We start from the raw sequence: 20,656 nt of genomic DNA, 5'->3' as shown, positions 1-20,656 counted from the left end.
GCGCCCAGCCGCCCACAAAGCTGGCTCTGCCTGCAGGTGCATGGCCACGTTATTTAGCAGTCCGGACCCCCAGCGCCTCCCCGGCTCTCGGAACCCCCGGCGCCCTGCTCTCAACCTCCGCCAGGTCTGCTCAGGAACCACCCAAAGCCGGCAGGGATCTAGACGCCGGCACAGCAGCGCCTTGTGCTCAGAGCAGCAGATTCTTGTGGTGCCGAGGGCCCGGCAACCGGAGCTGCGACGCAGAGCCGTGGGAAACAGTGCGGGGCGGGCCCGGACTCTGAACAGTCGCCGCCCTGGCGCCCCCAGCCGGACCTCCCCGAGGCTCGGGACGCCTGGCGGGCACGGATGGACGCGGCGCGGCTTCCTGGGCGCCAGGGCTTCCTGGGAACGCAGGGCCTTAAAGACTGCGGGAGCGGCGTGTGCGCGAGCGGCGGGCTCGACCCCCGCCGTTGGCCGTTTGGTCCTCAGTGTCCCAGCCCGGCCACCTGAATGGTTCAGGAGTCTGGCCCGGCTTGTGGACGTTGTCCGGGTTCACGCAGACGTGTGCAGTATCTAGGCCCTTCTCCCGGGCTCCCCGAGTGCGAGGGAAGGTACCCGGCAGCCGACGTCGCGTGGGCCTGAAGAGGAGTGGGGCGAGGAAGGCACTGGTGAGACTGAGATTCTCGTGAGATAGAGGGTTTGGGGTGCTGGGGAAGTAGGGAACTGCAAGGGTGCAAGAGCGGGGCGATGCATACCCACGTGCAGCTACCAGAGGTGTGCAAGCTGGGGTCACTCAGTCGTAGAGTGCTCCCTAGCATGCGCTTCGAAGTTCTAATGGAACAAGTATATTTGGACCCAAATCTGAAGAAGACAATGAAGAATAAGGCACATCTCCATAACGAGTATTACTTGTCCATACTAAGCCTCCAGAAATTCATGGGTTGCAACTTAGTTTTACCTGCACAGGCACTTGTTCCTGCAGATGCTTCTGCATGCGAGTTTCTGCTCCAGTAAATTGTTTCCGTGTGCCTGTCTCTCCAGGATACACCGTACACCGTCATAAAATAAGTCCCAATAGCCAGGTGTGGTAGTTCGCACCTGTAATCAGTGATTCTGTAATCCCAGTGACTCACGAAGCTGAGGCAGGAGGATCAACAACTTATTCTCAGCAATTTAGCAAGACTCTCCCAAAATAAAAAAAATAAAATAAAAAGGACTGGGTAAAGGAGTAGAACAGTGTTTACCAGGTGCGGAAGGGTGGGGGAGATTGGAGGAGAGGAATGTTGGTCAAAGGGAACAAACTTTCAGTTATAAGATAAATTCTGGAGGTCTCACATATAGCAGGGTGAGTATAGTTAATAAAGTCTACTTGAAATTTGTTGCTTTGGGCCTAACCTTAAAAATCCACACTGCCATCTAGTGCTCACACACACTGCTGAAATCACCATTGCACTCTCCACAAGTAGTTTTTTTTTTTTTTTTTTTTTTTTTAAAGGTAGCAGTGGCTATTGAAGCAATTATAAGCATAACCCATAAACAAAATCACAATGACAAAAGACCTAAATATTCTAATACACATAATGCATTAAAATAGCTTGGATGCATTTATCTTTACATGTTCAGCATTTTTTTTTTTTTTTTTTTTTTTTGCAGTGGTGGGGATTGAACTTGGGGCCTTTGTGCTTGAGAGGCAAGCACTCTACTGACTGAGCTATCTCCCTAGCCCCATATTCAGCATTCTTGAGCATTCTAAATGCTTCCATTTAATGAAGCCAATTTCAGGTGAGGTCCAAAAGGAAAATTTCTCCTGGTATGGACTAATAATATCCATATCATTCATCACCCTCACCCCACCTCCGTTTCCTAGGCTTTTTTGTAACATTTTTTTCGTTCTGTTCCTTTTTCATAATTTTAGAAAGAGCAAGACTTTTTATTCTTTTAATCTCAAATGAATTGCAGTACTTAAATTTCCAACTCCCTAACCCTCGGTCCCCACTGATTCTCCTATTTCTCGTTCCCACTTTTGTGTATCTACCTTGGGCCTATATGTTGGTTTTTAAAAATAAGGGCCACTCTCACTTCAGAGAAGAGTGCTGCCTCCCAAAGCAGGCAGGCCTGGCCTCCCTACACACCTGGGACCACACAGTACCCAGGGTTGGGGGCAGAATACAGCAGCCAGGTTAACAGGAAGCTAAAGAAGCCTCCTTATTTCATCCAACACAGACTAGCCAAGCATCCTGTTAGAAACCTAGATGAGAAAACTGCACAACCTCAGACTCCTCACCACCAACAGTGGAATCACCTGGGTGCCCTGGTGTGACATTGAGCATAGCAATAATGAGAACCTGCACACACGGGTAGACAGGAAAAGACCCAGCAACACCATTTCACCAACACAAAAGACCAATTCCAGATGTGTAGTGCTCAGGAAGTACAATGATGCTATTACGAAGATTTTTAAACAATATAATTTTGCTAAGCCTACAGTTGGATTAAGAGTCTGCTCTGACTGGTCTTCACTGCTCCATGTGTGTGCAGTGCGGCTGTCTTTTAATTCAGAGATAGAAAGGTGTCTATAATACATTAATTTAATAGGCTGGTGAAGGGAGTCAAAGACACAAAGATGTGACCTAGAACAATGAAGACAATACATGATAGTAGAACTCTAAAGTAAAAATATTGCTCCTGATCAAGTTACAGTTTTGGAACTAAAATAACAATCCATAGTGGCTTACAGCATTATAGGTTTGTGTCTTAGTATTACAGACCTGTTTGCAGTTCTTCCCAGTGGACACAAAAGTCATTGTGAGCCATGGCAGAGAAGCCAGTAGCATGGGTCACCCAGCAGAGCCAAACCTACAGTAGCAATTAATTCTGGTCTCAATATCAACAGCCAAGGGCAACAAACAAGAAAGAAAAGAAGCCTTTAGGGAGACCTGGTGAAGATATACTCTCTGCCTCAACCACAGAACCGAGAAATATAAAAAGAACACAATCCACATTTTTTGTCTAAGTTCAAACAGAAGAGCCACCTTCCTGGACAAGAGACAGAACAGAAACAAATCATTTGAAGAGACTGAAGTCCAAGGCCCATGGGGCTCTGAATCTCAGAGAAGGTGGCGGCATCAGGTACCTGCTCTAGGCTGGGCTCTCTCCTCCACTCACTTCCCATGGAGACTTCTGACCCCTGTGACTGGACCCACCACATATGCAGTATACCATGAGGCCAAAGGGTCAGAGAAATTGCACACCACTAGGGACACAGATAAAAGGATAAAATATATGAAAAAGTTCAATGTTAAGTACAATGGTCATAGATTCAATCCAGATTAAATATGTAAAATAGTCTGACAAATGATATGCTGAGAGATAAAGGCATACATTTCATTCAGTAAGTCCCAGCTGGAGGGTAGCCCGTGTGGAGATTAAATGAGCGTGGGTCATTGGCTAATTGCAGTGTAGGCAAAAGCCAAGCCTGGGAAACATTTCTTGTCAAAGGTGAGGATGTGCCAGCTGCAGTGGCGCATGCCTGTAATCCCAGCGGCTCAGGAAGCTGAAGCAGGAGGATCACGAGTTCAAAGCCAGCCTCAGCAACACCAAGGCGCTAAGCAACTTGGTGAGACCCTGTCTCTAAATAAAATATAAAAAGGGTTGGGGATGTGGCTCAGTGGTTGAGTGCTCCTGAGTTCTATCGTTGGTACCAAAACAAACAAAAAAAACCCCACACATCATTTGTATTAGCTGAAGGATTAAGAATTCAATTTAGTAGAAAGTCACCCAAAAGAGAACCAAAAAGAGAAATGATACAATTTGTTTAAAAAAACACAAACATAAAAGTATCCATTGCAAATTTATTATGCATTAGGAAGCTTAAACCTAAAAACCAACAGCATAGTAAAAAGATATGTTATTTCTGTTCATTGAGAACAGGTTTCAAAATATATTTTCTTTTAAATGTATTCAGTCAGTACACAATCCTTTATAAAAGTTGTATATATTTTTTCTGTCAATACCTTCATTACATTTATAAATACAAGATTTACACAGCACCCCATCAAAAAAAATTAAAACCCTTACAAATATCTACATATATTTCATACCTATAAAACTTCCAAAGGAGTGCTTTGTTAAAGGTAGGCCCTAGGTAATGGTCCATTTACTGTGCAGCAAAATACATATAAATCTGTAAAGTTTTCTTTGTCCATAAAACATCTCAAAAAATTAGCAAGACACTTATTGTGAAACTGAGCTTCACTAAACCCTCATATATTGTAAAGGAATTTGATGTGCGTTTTCCCATGAGATTAAAAAATCAGATAAACAGACTGGGATAAAGATTAATTGAAAACAAATGCATACTACACAGCTGTTAAGGCAGGAGTGTGATGAAGAGAACAACTGAGAAGTAGGACATGGGAGACATGGGAAGGAGCAAACAGTAATAATGTATTATGAGTCTGAACTTGGACAAAAATTCTACTGATGTGGTTACTAACCTCAACCTCTCTTAGGAATGTTCAAATTGCTAAAAATTTTCTTAAAAGCGCTCTCCAATTTCTTTGTTGCTACTAGAATGCTTGTGTCTGTTTTTTAAATTTATTTTTAATTTATTCTGATTTTATTTGTGTGTGTGTGTGTGCACCACGATCTTAATACGTCACCCAAGTTGGCCTTGGACAAGCGCTCCTCTTGCCTCAGTCTCTTTGTAGCTGGGACTATAGGCACGTGACACTGTACTGGGCTTGCTGTACTTTTTTTTTTTTTTTTTTTCCATTTTAAAAATCATATTAGGCTTGATGTATTTTTTTCCTTCCATGAAATCACCCCGAATCTGATCAGGACACCAGGTGCAGGAATCTGAGTTGCTAGTTCAACACATTTGAAATTTTTAAGAAAGATTTCCTTCACTTGGTTAAAGTTACCATCAATCCATATTACTAATCTTCATTTTAGACACGCATAGGATGTAGAGAAAATAGAGTAAAATTAAGTTTTCATTTGACCTTTGGACAAAGGCAAAAGATCCCTGATACTGAGTGACTCTTAAGAACGGCCACTCATCAATACCTCTGGGCTAAGTGGGAATAGTTCAGAGAAAGAGGAAGGAAGAAAAAATAAGGGATTCTTTACTTGAAATCTGACCCAAGATTGCAGTTCCACTATAATCCTGTGCCCTCCACTGAAAAAGGCATGGAAAGATTACTCCAGTTATTAAAGGAAATCTATCCTTTCTATCAGAGATGACTTTTTCTATTTGAGTTTCAAAGTCAGATGCCAGACAACCTTGAAAGTTGTACATTATCTGCAGGGAAGTATTTCAAATCTTACTTTCTTCTAATGTACAAATTAAAAAAAGAAAAAGAAAGAAAGAAAGAAAGAAAGAAAGAAAGAAAGAAAGAAAGAAAGAAAGAAAGAAAGAAAGAAAGAAAGAAAGAGAGGAAATAAATGGGAGGAGGGAGAGGAGGAAGGGCAGAGGGAGTCACTTTATCAAACTTGGCCCAAAGGATGCCACTGGCATCGCCCCTCCAGCACCACAAAGTCTCTTCGTGCTACGGCTCCCTCCATGGCTCTCAGAGGTGGTGTCTGCAGAATTCCATTTTCTGCTGAGTTTACAGCTCAGTGCACTGATTCCCAGGCTCTTCAAAGGAGAGCTCCCAGATGCTACTATCTTGCAGCAGTGGCTCAATGTCCTCATCACTGCCTCGTTCTGGGGTGTTGGTTAGGCTGCCGCTGATGCTGTTGCTATGTTTTTGAACTCCACTGGCTTTCCGGTATTCAGGGATGAATAAGGCAACCAGAAAAGACATAAGAACTATACATGCTCCAAATAAAAATGGTGGGCCTGGGATGACAGCTCCCTGATGGGTGTGGGAAACAAATGGAGACATTGATTAGCTTTTTTTTTTAAACCCCAAATTGGTCTTGAATGACCCTCCCCCCGCCCCTCCAAAAAAATCCCATCACCAAAAAGTGAATCATTTTCTCAAGCGGCAGGTAGTTCACTAAATGTCAAGGTAAACTAACAGAACTTGGTATTTGGAATATGACACGGGAACTTGTCACTGCTTTTTTGTACAGCTTCTAAATAGCTTAACCCAACCTATAAGCCTATCAGCAGTAAATATTTATCTGAAATCTCATCCTGTGACCTTCAGTCATGTAGTTTTGTATGTGAACATTATTAATTCCAGTTTTTCATGAAAATCTATACTAAATATTATTTTTCAAAAAAATAATTAAAAAAGCATTCTAGCTCAATTTTTGAGCTAGATTTAAGGACATTTTATTTAGCTTGACTTTATCAGAGAACTGGTTGTTGACTACAGAGACTGTGCATGTGAAAGCAGAATTCAAACAAATCTTTCATGTAAGATATTAAATTTCTGAAATGATCACAGGAAGCAATGAACACAGAAGTTACTGCTGTCAAATACAATAGTAACACACAGGTAAGAATGCTCTTCAAATTTAAGGTCACAAGATTTTGCTACCATCAGTTACAACTACTGTTAAAAAATACGATCCTTCAAATTACCTGGAGGGCATCGTTGTTAGAATTCAATTCTGGGCCCAACTCGGTCAGTTCTACGTGGAACATGTAGAATATAAAGCCATACAGTGCTGGCCCCAGGCCATTGCATAGTCCTCTTATTCCAGTTATGATCCCCTGGGCAACTCCTAAATCAGAATAAAGAGAAAGGAGTCAGTCTTCTCAGAAAAGCATCTCAAGATGTGGAGCTTAACAGCACTCTTTACAAACAATTCGTTTGGACTGAGCAAAAAGTACAGAGTGCAGTAAAATGGATCATTTTCATTACACAAATGTTTTCCTGATTTTTACTAGGCCCATTTAATACTGTTCTTGTTCTGTATTGAGGTTTAGGAAGAGATGAAATGACAGTGATTTCAGTTTCTGAAATCCTTTTGGGGCTGAATACCCCACATCAGCTAGATCTACCTGTAAATGGGGAATAAAACATAAAACTAGTGAACTGAGATCTTCCTGCTCTGCTCGTTTACTAGTATATTTATAATAAAAATCTGCTCTTCACTTCTGACAGCCCTGGCTATGTGTGAGTGAAATGCAGCTCTGTACACCCTCTACCACTAGGGAGACTCCATCCTCATGACTGCCATATGTATTCCAGATTCACCTACAAATAGACCTGAAGTGAAAATTTTGGGGAGTGCCAATTTTTAGATATCTGCTTTCTAACATGGCTGCTAAAAAATTAGTTTGAACCATATGATATGGGTATTTCTGTAAGTCAAAATGGTCAAATATAATTTAGCCTAATACAATGTATTCCAACAGTTTTGCACGTGGACACTTAGAAACATCTGTTATTTATAAGTGTCAGCATAAACAAAAACTAAGAAAATGCATGTCCTGAATGAAAGGAGTCCTCCACAGAAGGCCTGTGACTTCACACACTGTACTTTCCTGAGGATGCACAGCCAGCTGAGTTATTACTACAGCCAGGGTTGACACAGAATTTGTGGTCTTCTAGTGACACCACATAAAAATGGTTATGAATAAGATGACTAATTTCTGATGTGGAAAAACAGGTGCAGTGAATAAACTTTCTTTTCCAATCCAGTTTTTAATATTTTTAAAAGGGCTCTTAGGCATTTAAAATTTTTTTTTCTCTCTAAAATTTCCTTTTTCCTGACCACAGTAAGCTTGAGACATTAGGAGATGGAGAAGGAAATGGAGTAACTCTGACAGCAGACCTGCCTAAAAGGGAAACAGAGACACAGGAAGGATGAGTAGCAGTCTGCTTTCCACAAGGCACTTATTACTTATTTTACTTCTCATTCTCCAATCACCAACAACCACAGATTTATTTTTTCTTTATCCTTCCAAAGAACAATTTCCTAAATTAAGTTCATGGACTTTGAACTATTTCAATTATAGAAATTTTAGTTATTAAGTAAATACTTCATTGCTAACTAGTCATTGTTATTTAATAGATAACTGCTGGAATATGAATAGTCTGGTTAATTCTGATGGAAAGAGACAAAAGGAGTCAAAACTTTTGAAAAAGGAAAATCACATTTTCTGTTTCTAACCCTTAGTAATCTGAACTGATGAGCCCAGGTTTTTAAAGTATGAATTTAAGACCAAAGGAGGGAGGAAAATAACTTTCGTATCTGGCAAAGAAACAGGTATGCTTCTTGAGCAGGGACCACAGGGCTGTCACCTCCTACTGTTGATGTGGAGAGCTTCATGCTTCAGGTAGGGAGGTCTCAGCTGAAGGAGGAAACAGCGAGGGCCGCAACCTCACCTTGCTGATCTGACTCTGCGTTCCGAGAGACGAGAGCACTGACTGCTGGAAATGTGATGCTGGACATGGCAGCCACGGTCCCTGCCGCCCACATCATCCTGTAATGACAAGACAGGCTGAGTCTGGGCACCAAGGAGCTCAGGGCTCAGAATGCGGTTAGTGGCAAAAGTGCAAAGGTCTTCTGTTTTCTCATATCAGTTTTATTTATTTTTTCCTCTTTAAAAATAGATTTCACACTGTTAATACCATCACTTCCTAGTCTGGGGGTGCGGGGTGCGGGGAGAAAAGTCCAGAAAAGCTCCATTTCCTTATTCTACTTTTTTCAAAATCTTTACTTCACCCTGGTCTCCCTAACACTACCAGCAGATGTAAGCTCAATGAGCTTCTTAAACTGACATTTTGTTTCTACAAGCGTCGCATTTCCCCAGGACATTCCATTTTCCTTTGCACCTCTCAAAGGTTCACCCTCACACGCCCTCGAGCTGTGCAGTCTTCTAACCCTCAGCAGAACAGTGGACGCCAACTCAGCAAACACAGCCTGCTTCCCTCAGACAGTCAAAGGCTGATGTGAGTCAGTGTCAAGTGCCAGTGTGCATACAGTGAGGCCCTAACTGTACTTGTGACCTGCTGGGCCAGACTTCTTTGGGATTGGTCCTTACTGGAAAAAGAAAAACCCTTCATGGTAAGTCTTTTTAACACTGAGAGAGTTTTGAATAAATCAGCTACCGAACCAAAGTTCACAGGACGAAAATCAAAAAGAACGAGAAAAATCAACCAAGTTAATCTTACGGAAAAAGTCACACAGAACAAGTAGTTCAAATGACATCGTGATCTCATTCAGAACTAACCAGTGTCTCCAACTCACGTCCTCCACTTAGGAATGCAAAGTGAGGACCAACTCTGGTGTCTAAAATGGAGACAGGAACTTTAGAATTTGGCAACCAGGTACAAAGGGAAACTTGTCATACAACAAAATGGAGCTCAGGAGTCTTTTTGGTCCTTTTCATGAGAATCTAATGTACAGTAGTAATAACCTCCTCAGGATACATGTGGTTTTGGAGGAGACGTCAATGTTCACCAAACTTAAAAAATGTTATATTATTACCTAAGGTGACTCAGCTAATTATAGCAGTGAAGCTTGCCATAATCAGCTGTTTTCCTTGTATTTTGTTTTCACTACATGTGATGCCCCTAAAAATTGGTAAATGTGTTTAAAAAGCAGACACGGACCTTTACTAGAGGGTTGGGAGAAGAGGGACACATATTCAAATAAGGAATGATTCAGTGAAAGCCTGCTGAGGTGAAGGTAATCTTCACAAATTATCTTAAAATTATCTAGTTCACCGTTGTCCAACTTAAAAGTCTACAAGTTTTTGAAATGTTGACTACAATGAACACTAGCTTCTTCACACTCAACGAGCTGGAGCTCCTCCAAGACACATCTGCCTGTTAACTCAGGAGAATCTAAGGGTATAGCTTACCAGGCCTGAGATCCAAACCCGTACCAGGCCAACTGGAGCATCTGGAAGCCCAAGCCGAGGAGGACTGTATTCTTATTTCCCAATGATCTCATCAAAATGCTAAGAAAGACCGTCTGCAAAGTAAAGGAGCCAACCCTGAGAAACCATGTGAACACAAAGAATTTGAACACAAGCTTTGTGAACCAAGTGAAGCTCACTCACTGATTACCAGGGACCTCTAGGGGTACAGTGCCTACCTGTGATCTCAGGAGTGGAATTTCAGGGACTCCAGGATTGGCCTGGGCTTCGGGGCCTTGGGCATCCTCCCTGAGAGTCTGTGTACCTGGTGTTCTGCTGGTACTGCCCAAAAGGTCATCACAGCTATTATCAGTTACCATGATTGAGAGGACATGCCTCAGTCTCTTTGGACAATGCCGACCACTTAAACGCAGGTATACAGCAATCCCTCCCTCCTAAGCTGAACATATACAGAATGTGTGGGATTTTGCTGGAGGTTAACAGTTTTATGAAGTTAGAATTGTTGTACATTTGATTTTAACAAATATGTCCTCTGTTATATAACTAGTTGGAATAGTCTGAAAGGAAGCAGGATAAGATAGCTAGGTTGATTAAGAAAACAAACCAGAACCAGTTTCAACTTGAAAAGAATAATTTATATTTGCTAAAATAGTAAAAACAAAAACAAAAAAGACCTTTGCCTTGATGCATTCTGATGTGCCTTTCTTATTTCTCCTGGAGAATTAATCACAAAAGAGCGCTCTGCTCAGCCTGGAGGCCACCTTAAGGCAACAGCCTCTGGGGAGTCCCTTAAGATATAATGAATGCACCTGAGCACAAGATCAGGGTAGAGAACACATGCCGATCCTGTATTTATAACAGATGGGGAAATGTTTAATGTTCCTTAGTCACTGCATATACCACACTGACTCACATTTCTTTAGTCCTGGGGATGGTAGAATTTAAAAAGTTATCGTTACTCATTTCTATTTACTTTTCATCATTACAGTAACACTGAAACGTTTTTCTGGTTAATTTTGCAATATCTAAGTGTTATATTGCAGTTACTTACAATTTTCATTGTTTTAGAGGCAAATAAAAGCACTGACCCAGTAAAGGTTACAATAAAGTTTACTGAAATAGTATGAAGTTTCTTCTAAGTCCTGATTTCAATATTCTATCAAAAAGGGACAATTTTGTGGGCTGTGTCCTCATCAGTTTTGATGTTATACTCTAACTATATAAGGTGTGTCACAGCAGGGGCACAGGCAACAGTTCAGGGGCTCTCCCTATACTTGTATCAGGATTAAAAACAACAATAACAACACCTTTCTTTCTTTAAGTATGGGTGAAATTACACTCACCTGAGCCACAATAGATAGAATTCCTACCATAGCTATGAATGCTGCAATTTTAACAGATCCAAAGCCTATGACCTAAGGAAATGAAAGAAAACACTTAAGTAACAGAGATAAGTTCTATTAAAATGATAGAATAAAATAGTTTAGGAAAGTTCACAAAACCGATGGCAAATGAGAGCAGTGCTGAAAGCTGAACCTACTTAACCAGTATTTTATGGCTTATATTTTATAAGAAATCATTATAAGCAGGCACACCTTAAATTATAAAATATTTTGATATTTTCTACTATATAGCTATTGTTTCATATTTCCTCTCTATTCCCAACCTGCAAAATTGACAAATCTTGCAATAAAATACAATAGAGAAAATATGTAAGAAAATAATGACTTTTGATGCTGCAAATGCGGAATTTGCTCACCAGTGAAGTCAGTGTCTATCAATTGTGGCTGCATATTAAAATCATGTGGGGAAAAGAAGGGAGGAAGAGGAGAGCAATGAGATGCTAGAACCCATGGAGACCGATGACATAAGAGTCTTTGAAGTACGGCCCAGAGACAGGTTGTTCTAAAAAGCTCCCATGGTACTTCTAATGAGCGAGCAGCCCAAGTTGGCTGGCAATGACTTCTAAGCTCTCTGATCTTAATAGTAGCTCTAAAATGCCAAAAATTCTTAAGCTTTAAATATCGAATTTAAACAGAACAAATTATTAAAATTCTATAAAATTCAGAAAAAGTGTCTTAAAATAAGTGTCTTGCTTCCAATCACACAACTAGGTAATAAAAGTGCTAGGGCTGGAATCCCAATTCAGTGCTCTTGATAATATTCTATTATTATCTAATCACATGATATTTAAAAAATGGAACTTGAAAATTTAGTTTTATTTAGGGGCTAATTCTCAGCTTACATTTATAAATAGAGTATTTTTAGTATCTTTGTGGAATTAAAGAGTTTAAATAGCATACAATTCCCCTATGATAAATACACAATTCAAAGGTTTTAGTACATTTATAGAGTTGGGTAACAATCATCAAGATCAATGTTAGAAGATTTCAGCACTCCTCAAAGAGTCACAGCACCCATTAGGAGATCCATTCCCCCAGACTACCTCTCCCCTAACCAGCTTCCTGTCTATGTATTTGTTTATTCCAGCATTTTATATAAATGGAATCATAAAATACCAGGCTATTGTGACTGCTTCTTTCACTTAGTACAGTGCTTTCACGTTGTTGTAGGATGTATCAGTACTTCATTGCTTCTTATTGCTGAATGATGTTCTATTACATGGAGAGACCATATTTGCTAATTTATTCATTTAGTTGATGGATATTTGGATTGTTTCCATTTTTTTTATTACTGCAAATAATGATCAGTATACAAGTTTCTGCATTAGATGTGTTTTCATTTCTCATGGGTATATACCTAGGAGTAGATCTGCTGGGTCATGTGGTAATTCTACAATGAGCATTTTGAAGAACTGCTAGACTCCTTTGCTTTTGGCAGCTACACCATTTTATACTATTTTACATTCCCACCAGCATGTTTGAAGGTTCTGACTTTTCTACGTCCCTGTCTTTTTCATTATAGCTATTCTAGTGTAGGTGAAGTGGTATCTTGTTTTGACTTGCACTCCCTTGACAGCTCATAATGTGCATATTTTCATGTGCTAATGGGCCTTCTGTGTATCTTGAAGAAATAACCTGTTTTTTCAATTGGGCTGTCTTTTCATTAGTGAAAGAGTTCTATATATATTTTGGATACAAGTTCCTTATCAAATATAAGATTTTAAATATCAAATGTAATTTTAACTAAAAGGTATAATTGTGTTAATTACTTTTTTCTTTTTATTAAACTATTTTTTATTTTTACAGACACATTTTGATTCATTGTACACAAATGGGGTACAACTTTTCATTTCTATGGTTGTACTGTTAATTACTCTTGAAAGCAAGCACAAATATAAAATAACATGGAATAATTCTGATTTGCTATTATTGGTGATGGTGGAGGTAAAATGAACATAAGCATAGGAAAAAGGGCTAGAAGATTAGAATAATCATTATATGAAGACATCTTGATTTTTTTTTAACTGTTCCTGGAGTTTTCCTATTTTACCTATATTTCTGTCTAAATTAAGTGCACATTTAATCTAACTATAAAGGAAAGTATAGTTTTCCATAGTAAACACTACCTTGCCACTCTTTCCTCTAAGTCTCTAGCATCTACACACCCAAATCAGCAAAACAAAAACCAAAATCCTTGAAGAAAACTTTATTCTTATGCCACCATATAAAATACAAGTCTCATATTCTCAGGAAATGAGCAGATGAGATTTCATCAAATTTCATTTTGGGGACTGGAGTTGTAGCTAAGTTTTAAAATGCTTGCCTAGCAAGCCCCAAGTCCTGTGTTCAATCCCCAGCACCCACCCAATTTAAAAAATTCATTTAAAAGTATCTACAAAAACTAGGAGAATTTATCTTAGGAGGAGGCCAGTTCTGCCTTTCCTGTGAAATTAATAATAGGATAGGACCAAATGAAAAGCAGCTCAGGACTGTCAAGTCCAGAGACCTGAAGAACAGATAGACAAAGAAGGGTCATGCTTGTTATAACTATCTTAATCAGTGACCTATTTGGGGGAGGGTAAAATAGGTACATGTTTTTAAAGAGAAAGATATCAGCAGAGAGAATAGATTCTGTTTGTTGCTTGTGAACCATCTTGAGGTTCACAGCAGCAGCTGAGCTGCTGGCAATGAGGCTGGGTCTGCAAGCTGGCCATGATCAGACCCAAGTCAAGGAATATCTGAATAAGTGCTACCTCTATATGAAATCTAATGGCTAGTGTTATGAATTTAAAAAATGATATATGGATGTTTCTAACTTCTTTATTCATAACTGCTAAAATTTGGAAGCAAGCAACATATCCTTCAGTAGGTGAATGGATAAACTATGAAACATTCAATAGCTGAAATGGACTACAAAAAGAATGAACTAATAAGTCAAGAAAAGACATGGAGGATGCTTAAATGCATATTACAAAGTGAGAGAAGCCACTCTGAAAAGGCTATAAACTGTACAATTCCAAGCCTGTGACATTCTAGGAAAGGCAAAACTATGGAGACAGTTAAAGAGATCAGGAGTTGGGGGTAAGAAGAGGGATGAATAGGCAGAGCATAAGGAATTTCAGGGCACCGAAGATGCTCTGACACTACAGTGCTGGAAACGTGTCATTATACTTTTGTCTAAACCACAGAGTGTGTAACACCAAGAAGTGGAGCCTAATGTAAACTAAGACTGAGTGATGATAATGTGTTGATGTAGTCCATTAGCTCTAGTAAAAAGACTACCCTGGTGCCAGGATATTGATAGTGGAAGAGGCTATGTACCTAAAACTGCTCTAAAAAGTCTTAAAAATTACAATAAATTCTGTTTCTGCTAATCCTCTCTGCTAATCCTTTCTGTATAATCCTCAAAGGGATTTTTCCACAGTAGATGTATTGCTAGATTTTATTATTATGTTTTGATACAGGATCTTGTTATGTTGCTCAGGCTGGTTGCAAAATCATGAGCTCAAGTGATCCTCCAGTCTCAAAAGAGTAGGTGGGACAACAGTGCCACACCTGGCTTCTTACTACCTTTTATATTATCACTGAATTGAAGGTCTCTGTTTACTAATTCTCTGCCATAATTTATAACTAGAAGCAAGTTCACATTTTCCTCTCTATAGGGTTCCCTAATTTATCCTTGGATAGATTCCAATCTCTGCTATTTTTCATGTTCAGATACTACTAGACATCCACTACTCACCTGCCTGAGATAGAGAAAAAAGCTTGAATACTGTCCAGCTTCAGGAAGATACGAAAGAAACACGGTGATGCAGATCAATAAGACAGTAGAATCTTTCCCAACTTTCTTCAATGACTGGGAATAAGCAGAGAACAAACATAAAACGTCAACAGCCATAATGTCACCAATATATGAAATACTGGCATCACTAATTTGATCTATTAAGATACATAACAAAAGTCCAATGCATTATAAAAGCCTTAATATTAAATCTATAACTGGCTCTCTGGAAATTTCAAGTTCTTATTTCAGATGTATGTATTTCAAGCATTGCAGCTTTTTAAAAAGCACTTGCTCATCTTTGTTAACAACATTGGTTCATACCCCTAACAGGTCCCAACCATCCTATAAATAGGCCCTGAACATGTATTTCTATAGACTCATTTAAGAAAATCACTTTTCTCTCTTGATTTGTAATATAACTACTTCTTTAAGATCAAAACCAATATAGGATTTTCATTACACCTAAATTCACTCTGGCCTTCAAAATATTGATAACTGATTTGCCTGTAAACCTGGTTAGACAAAAAAATATGCTTCAAGAGTCTTTTGAACATTACTTCTTTGTTGAAAAATCTGTTTTACACAGGATTACTGAACAGAACCAAAAAGGTGCACTGTTACTGAAGGAATGAAAAGTGCTGCTGAAGAGCTTCTAGGTCCCCACCCTGCAACCTTTATATAATTTATAATAGCAAAACCAGGCAGTGTCTGTTGAGGCCTTACTACACACCAGAAACTAGTGCACTGATACATGTTAACTGAATCCTCACAACTACCCTGAGAAGTGAGCCACAGTAGTTCCACTTCACCGAGGAGCTTCTAGGCGAAACCTGATTGCCATATGACAAGTGGCATCCCAGCCACTCCTGCTTCCTTCCCCAAACTCCTTTTTTATCACCTGACATTCTGGCACAAAAAGAACGAGCAAGGTCCACCAGGTTCTGCTCTGAGTAGGCATTTTAGAAAAGAACTTTGATGAGTTACATTTTATTTTACTTGTATTTTTCCTAAAAGGTAACCTTGGGAGACAAAAAGCAAAAAAGTCTCTGCTTCTTTCATTCTCCCCCACGTTACTTCTTTCAATAGTAATTTCAAACTAGATAAGGGGTGGGGGTAAGAGATAAGACACTTTTCTCACCAATTTTTTTGATTTTACTGAAGGATATCCCTTAATCCCACACTTCCTCCCTCCCCTACAAAAAAAGATCATAGAAAACAAATAATCTTAACCTGCAAAATCTAAGTTCACAGCCTCTGGTCAAAGTGAATATATATTAACAATTTAGAAAATAACTTTTTTAGTTAGATCAAGTGTATTATCCCTTTTAGAATTAAAATGAACCACTTCAAATGACCACCTTCACTTATCTTGCTTAAAGAAAAAAAAGAATGAAAATAACTATGCAAAAAGAAACTTCTTTCATAAGCTGTCATCAGGAATTAACCGTACATTTGCCTTTCCTCTCTTCCCTATGACGTGCTTGGCTTAGGTACCAATTCTACATATTTTTTCGTAGTCCAACAAACCTCAGTCCCTTGTAATTAAAATTTTTCTATTTTTACTGGAGAAAGAAATGGATCCATCTGCTGGGATGCTCACGGCTGCAGGCATGTTCTTTTGTTTGCTTGCGTTAGACATTACAAACTGAATATTTCCATTTACCGCAAAAGGGTCTGCTTGTTTCCAAGAAATCTGAGCTCCCCAGGAAACTGGTCTCATTTTCTCTGGCAAAGATTCTGGGACAGCCACCAAGATGAAACAGATGTCCAGAAGAGCCACCACTGTGGCCACGAGCACAACGAGGCTGTCTCCATAACTGGCAGAAAGGTATGCTCCAATGGCTGGGCTGCTGACAAGACTAGCTGCAAAAGTGGCTGAGACCTGCAAGAAAACACACTGTCACTCAGGTGCCACAGGCGCACATCTGTAGAGAAAACATGTTCCTGCCCAGAGTCCCACCTGCTGCAGGTGCACACCTGTGGGAAAACACTCTCTCCCCTAGGGTCCTGTGGGTACACACCTGCACTCATCTGTCCCTGACTTTAAACAAGAAAAAGAAATATGTTGCATACAAATTTTAAGAATAAAAAAGAATGAAAGGGGCCTGGGTTGTGGCTCAGTGGCAGAGCACAACCTAATATGCATGAGGCACTGGGTTTGATCCTTACCACTGCATATAAATAAATGAGTAAAATAAAGGTCCATCAACATCTTAAAAAATTATAAAAGAAGAATTAAGGGCTGGGGAGATAGCTCAGTCGGTAAAGTGCTTGCCTTGCAAGCATCAAGGCCTTGAGTTCATATCCCCAACACCAAAGAAAAAAAAAAGAAGAATTAAAGTAATTCTGTTTAAGAGTTTATTCACAAACGAACTGGAGATATCCTGGAGAGCTATGGGAGTAAAATCGTGAAAACTTACCCCACAAGTAAAGGGGGTGGGAGATGAGGAGAATTCCAATTCGGGAATCAAGAATTCCTTCATTCAGTGTTTAGTGAGTACCTACGATGTACCAGTTGAAGAAGGAAACAAAGCCCCTTTCCACTTAATTTGAGAAGCTCAGGACTACCACACAGCTGCCTGCAGACTGACTGCAGTGGAAAGTGAACAACAACGAAAGCAGTGCTGTTATCCCTTCAGGTGCTGTGGAGCACTGGGTGTCCTGAGGGTTGAGGGAACATCACTGCAGCGTCCTCAGGTCCAGAGGGAGCAGTCTATGATGCCGCGAAACTATGCAAAATGTGCCTTTCTTAAAATTGAAAGGAGCCTCCTTGTTTAATTTTTTATTGCTTTAAATCTAAATCCCTCTTCACTTAACATTCAATGGAACTCTGGTGAATAAATCTAAAGAATGACTTCATCACAACAAACTCTCCATAAGCATTAAGTTACTTATTAACAGGACTATTCACTGCTGTGGCCTGGAAAAAATTATCATTTTCTTGGTTTACTAGAAAAAGTTTAGTAAAGAAGGTACACATATACATTATATATTGTTTTCTAATGGGTTTCAAAATGCCTTTTAGAACCTAACTTGCACATCCTGAAAGTAAATTACAATAAATTCTCCTACCTCTGTAAGACAGAGAGGCTGCAAGAGTCCTGGCCCAGAGATAAACCCAGCAGCCTACTTGCTGAGTTGCTGGAGCTGGCTGGGATACTTCAGCAGGGCCCTGGCCCAGCTAGGATGTGCACCCACGAGTAGGCATGAATCCAAACTGCCATCTTAGGGTGACAAGCTAAGCTAGAGAGGGTAAGTCAGAGCCTCTTCTGGTGACTACTGCAAACTCTCTCCGAAATCTTTAAAGAATTGCCGCTCAGCCCCACAGTTTTGTGAATGGTTTTCCTGCTGAAAGCAAGGGTCAGAAATCCAATAAAATTGCAGGGAACTGAGTATCCCTGCAGGCATTTCCCAGGGTGCACAAGAAAGCTGCATCACTGTGACCAACAGGCTCAAGGCACTCTTTACCATCCTGATGGCCAATTCTATGGCCCACATTGAATACCCTGCCTCCTTCGAAGCCATCCTGTCAGCTCTTTCCTCTGTCCTCACAATGCTCTGCAGATGCCCTTGTTTCAGGAGTGGGCATGAAAGACATGCATGGGAGGAATTCAAGAGGGAAGGGAGAGCGAGCAGGTAGAGTCGAGGGAAGAGGGACTGAATGAAAGAAAAGATCTGAACTACTAAAGCTGACTAAGTACAAAGTGCTTCCACACAACACTCTTCTTGTGTGGAAGAGTGATGATTGTCTACATGCCCATCGTGAACTTACTCACTTAGTCAACAATGAAGATCTACCCAACGCTATTCCAGGGAGTGGATTTCAAGGAGAGTAATTACCTGGTTTCTGGCATCCATTCCCCTCTCACCTATTATTCTCCACAATCCAGCCAAATCATTCTTCTTATTATTATTTGAACATTTTCAAACACAGATGAATTTGGGAGAAGGGTATGACACACACTCAATTGTGTACCAACAGATTCAGGCACTGAACACATGCCCGCACATCCACCCACATGTGCACGTGCTCTTTTCCCTGAACTACTTGAAAGTAACTTGCAGAGTAGTGACACTGACCCAAAATGCTTCAGCTGTCATCTTCTAATGGGTCTTTCTTCTCCTACATAACCACAATACCATTATCATGCCTGAGAAAATTAGAAAGATAGTCTAATACACCAAATTATCAAACAAAGTCTCCTGTAACTTTTATTTTTCAACAACTATTTGCTGCACGAATGAACAATTCTTCTTCTATAGTTCTATCACCAAATGAGTGCCCAAGACACACAACCAGCTACTGAGTAACAGTGGATTAACACTGCTCAGGTTCTAACACCTCTTCAATCCCACTTCTGGATCTTATTTGAAATCTTACTTTCTGGTGAATCTCTGATAGAATGTTAATTATTACTCCAATTTAAAAAAACAAATCTAGTATCTTACCCATCCATAAGCAGTACTTCGCTCGTGCTCCTGAGTGACATCAGCTACATAGGCAAATATCACAGAGAAGGTGACTGAGAAGACTCCAGACACAGAAATCATTGCAAAATACCACCTATAAAGAGATTATTTTAATTATCCAGGAGAGACATTTATGTACAGCTTTATACCAGCACCAAAAACATCATGTAAAGATTACAAACCAAGAAATAAATATACGTGTATATGTAGTGTATACTTAAAAGGCATAAAAAATTAAGATGAGGAGGAAGAAGAAATACACTAATTCTGTTATTGCTCATTTGATCTAAAAAAAAAATGAAACAGAAAAGAAATAAAGAATAAGGGGATTGAGTAAAAGTTTTAGGTATATTGTTTCAAAGGTAGCCAACAGAATAAAAATTTTTCAAATTTTCTTCCTTTAGTTAAGAAAAGGACATATATAACACATTTTTTTAAAAGTCTACATAAAAGGAAAAAGCATAATAAAAAATATTAATGCAATTAAGACCAAAAATGTCTATTATTTGCAAAGATGCTTAAAAAACCAAGTTAAAATATTAGTAAACAGAATCTTAACAAAAAGTATAGTTCATTCTAGGATACAGGAATACTTCAATATTAGGAAGGCTGGGGTTGTGGCTAAGTGGTAGAGCACTCGCCTAGCACATGTGAGGCCCTGGGTTCGATCCTTAGCATCGCATAAAAATAATGTAAAGGCATTGTGTTCACCTACAACTAAAAAATATATTTTAAAAAAATTAGGAAACATAGTGATATAACTAATCCTATTAAGGAGAAAAAGCAATCTCCATTCATGCTAAAAAATCATTCAATAAAGTTTCATATCCAACCTTGATTTGAAAAAAGAAAATCTCTGGGTAAAAGAGGAATGAGTAGTTTTCAAGACAAAAAGCTAGCTACAAATGAAACTCTGCCTACTCTGCCCTCAAAAGACCAGGCTCAATCCTCACTTCAACCTTATAATTAGTCAGCAAAATTAGCCAAAGTAGGGAGTAGTATAACAACAGGAAGGAAAAAGATAAAATTATTTACAGACAACATTAATATACCTTGAAAATCAAGCAATTATAAGAAAAAATTATAAGAAAAGTTTAAAGGAGCTGAGCTTGTGGCTCAGTGGTAGAGTGCCTGCTTAGCATGTATGAGGCACTGGGTTCAATTCTCAGTACTGCATTTAAATATCAAAACAAAGGTCCATCAACATCTTTTAAAAAACCTAACTCACTAGAA

General features: G+C 39.5%; 1 protein-coding gene across 1 annotated transcript in view; it reads right to left on the bottom strand.

Moving 5' to 3' along the window:
- Window positions 1-5,402: 5,402 nt before the first annotated feature.
- The window catches only part of MFSD14B (major facilitator superfamily domain containing 14B), a 55,657-nt gene continuing 40,403 nt past the window's right edge, over window positions 5,403-20,656 (bottom strand). The window contains exons 5-12 of the mRNA XM_079109446.1: window positions 19,403-19,517; window positions 16,617-16,835; window positions 14,912-15,025; window positions 11,110-11,181; window positions 9,749-9,861; window positions 8,268-8,365; window positions 6,515-6,657; window positions 5,403-5,837 (exon numbers count right to left, since the gene is read on the bottom strand). Of these exons, the coding sequence (XP_078965572.1) occupies window positions 5,589-5,837; window positions 6,515-6,657; window positions 8,268-8,365; window positions 9,749-9,861; window positions 11,110-11,181; window positions 14,912-15,025; window positions 16,617-16,835; window positions 19,403-19,517 (1,123 nt within the window). The 3' untranslated portion in view covers window positions 5,403-5,588. The remainder of the gene's footprint in view (window positions 5,838-6,514; window positions 6,658-8,267; window positions 8,366-9,748; window positions 9,862-11,109; window positions 11,182-14,911; window positions 15,026-16,616; window positions 16,836-19,402; window positions 19,518-20,656) is intronic.

This window comes from Sciurus vulgaris, assembly GCF_902686455.1.
Source record: "Sciurus vulgaris genome assembly, chromosome: 13".
In the NCBI taxonomy this organism is placed as follows: Eukaryota; Metazoa; Chordata; class Mammalia; order Rodentia; family Sciuridae; genus Sciurus; species Sciurus vulgaris.
Note: the sequence above shows the minus strand (reverse complement) of the source record. Positions and strands in the feature narration are given on the sequence as shown.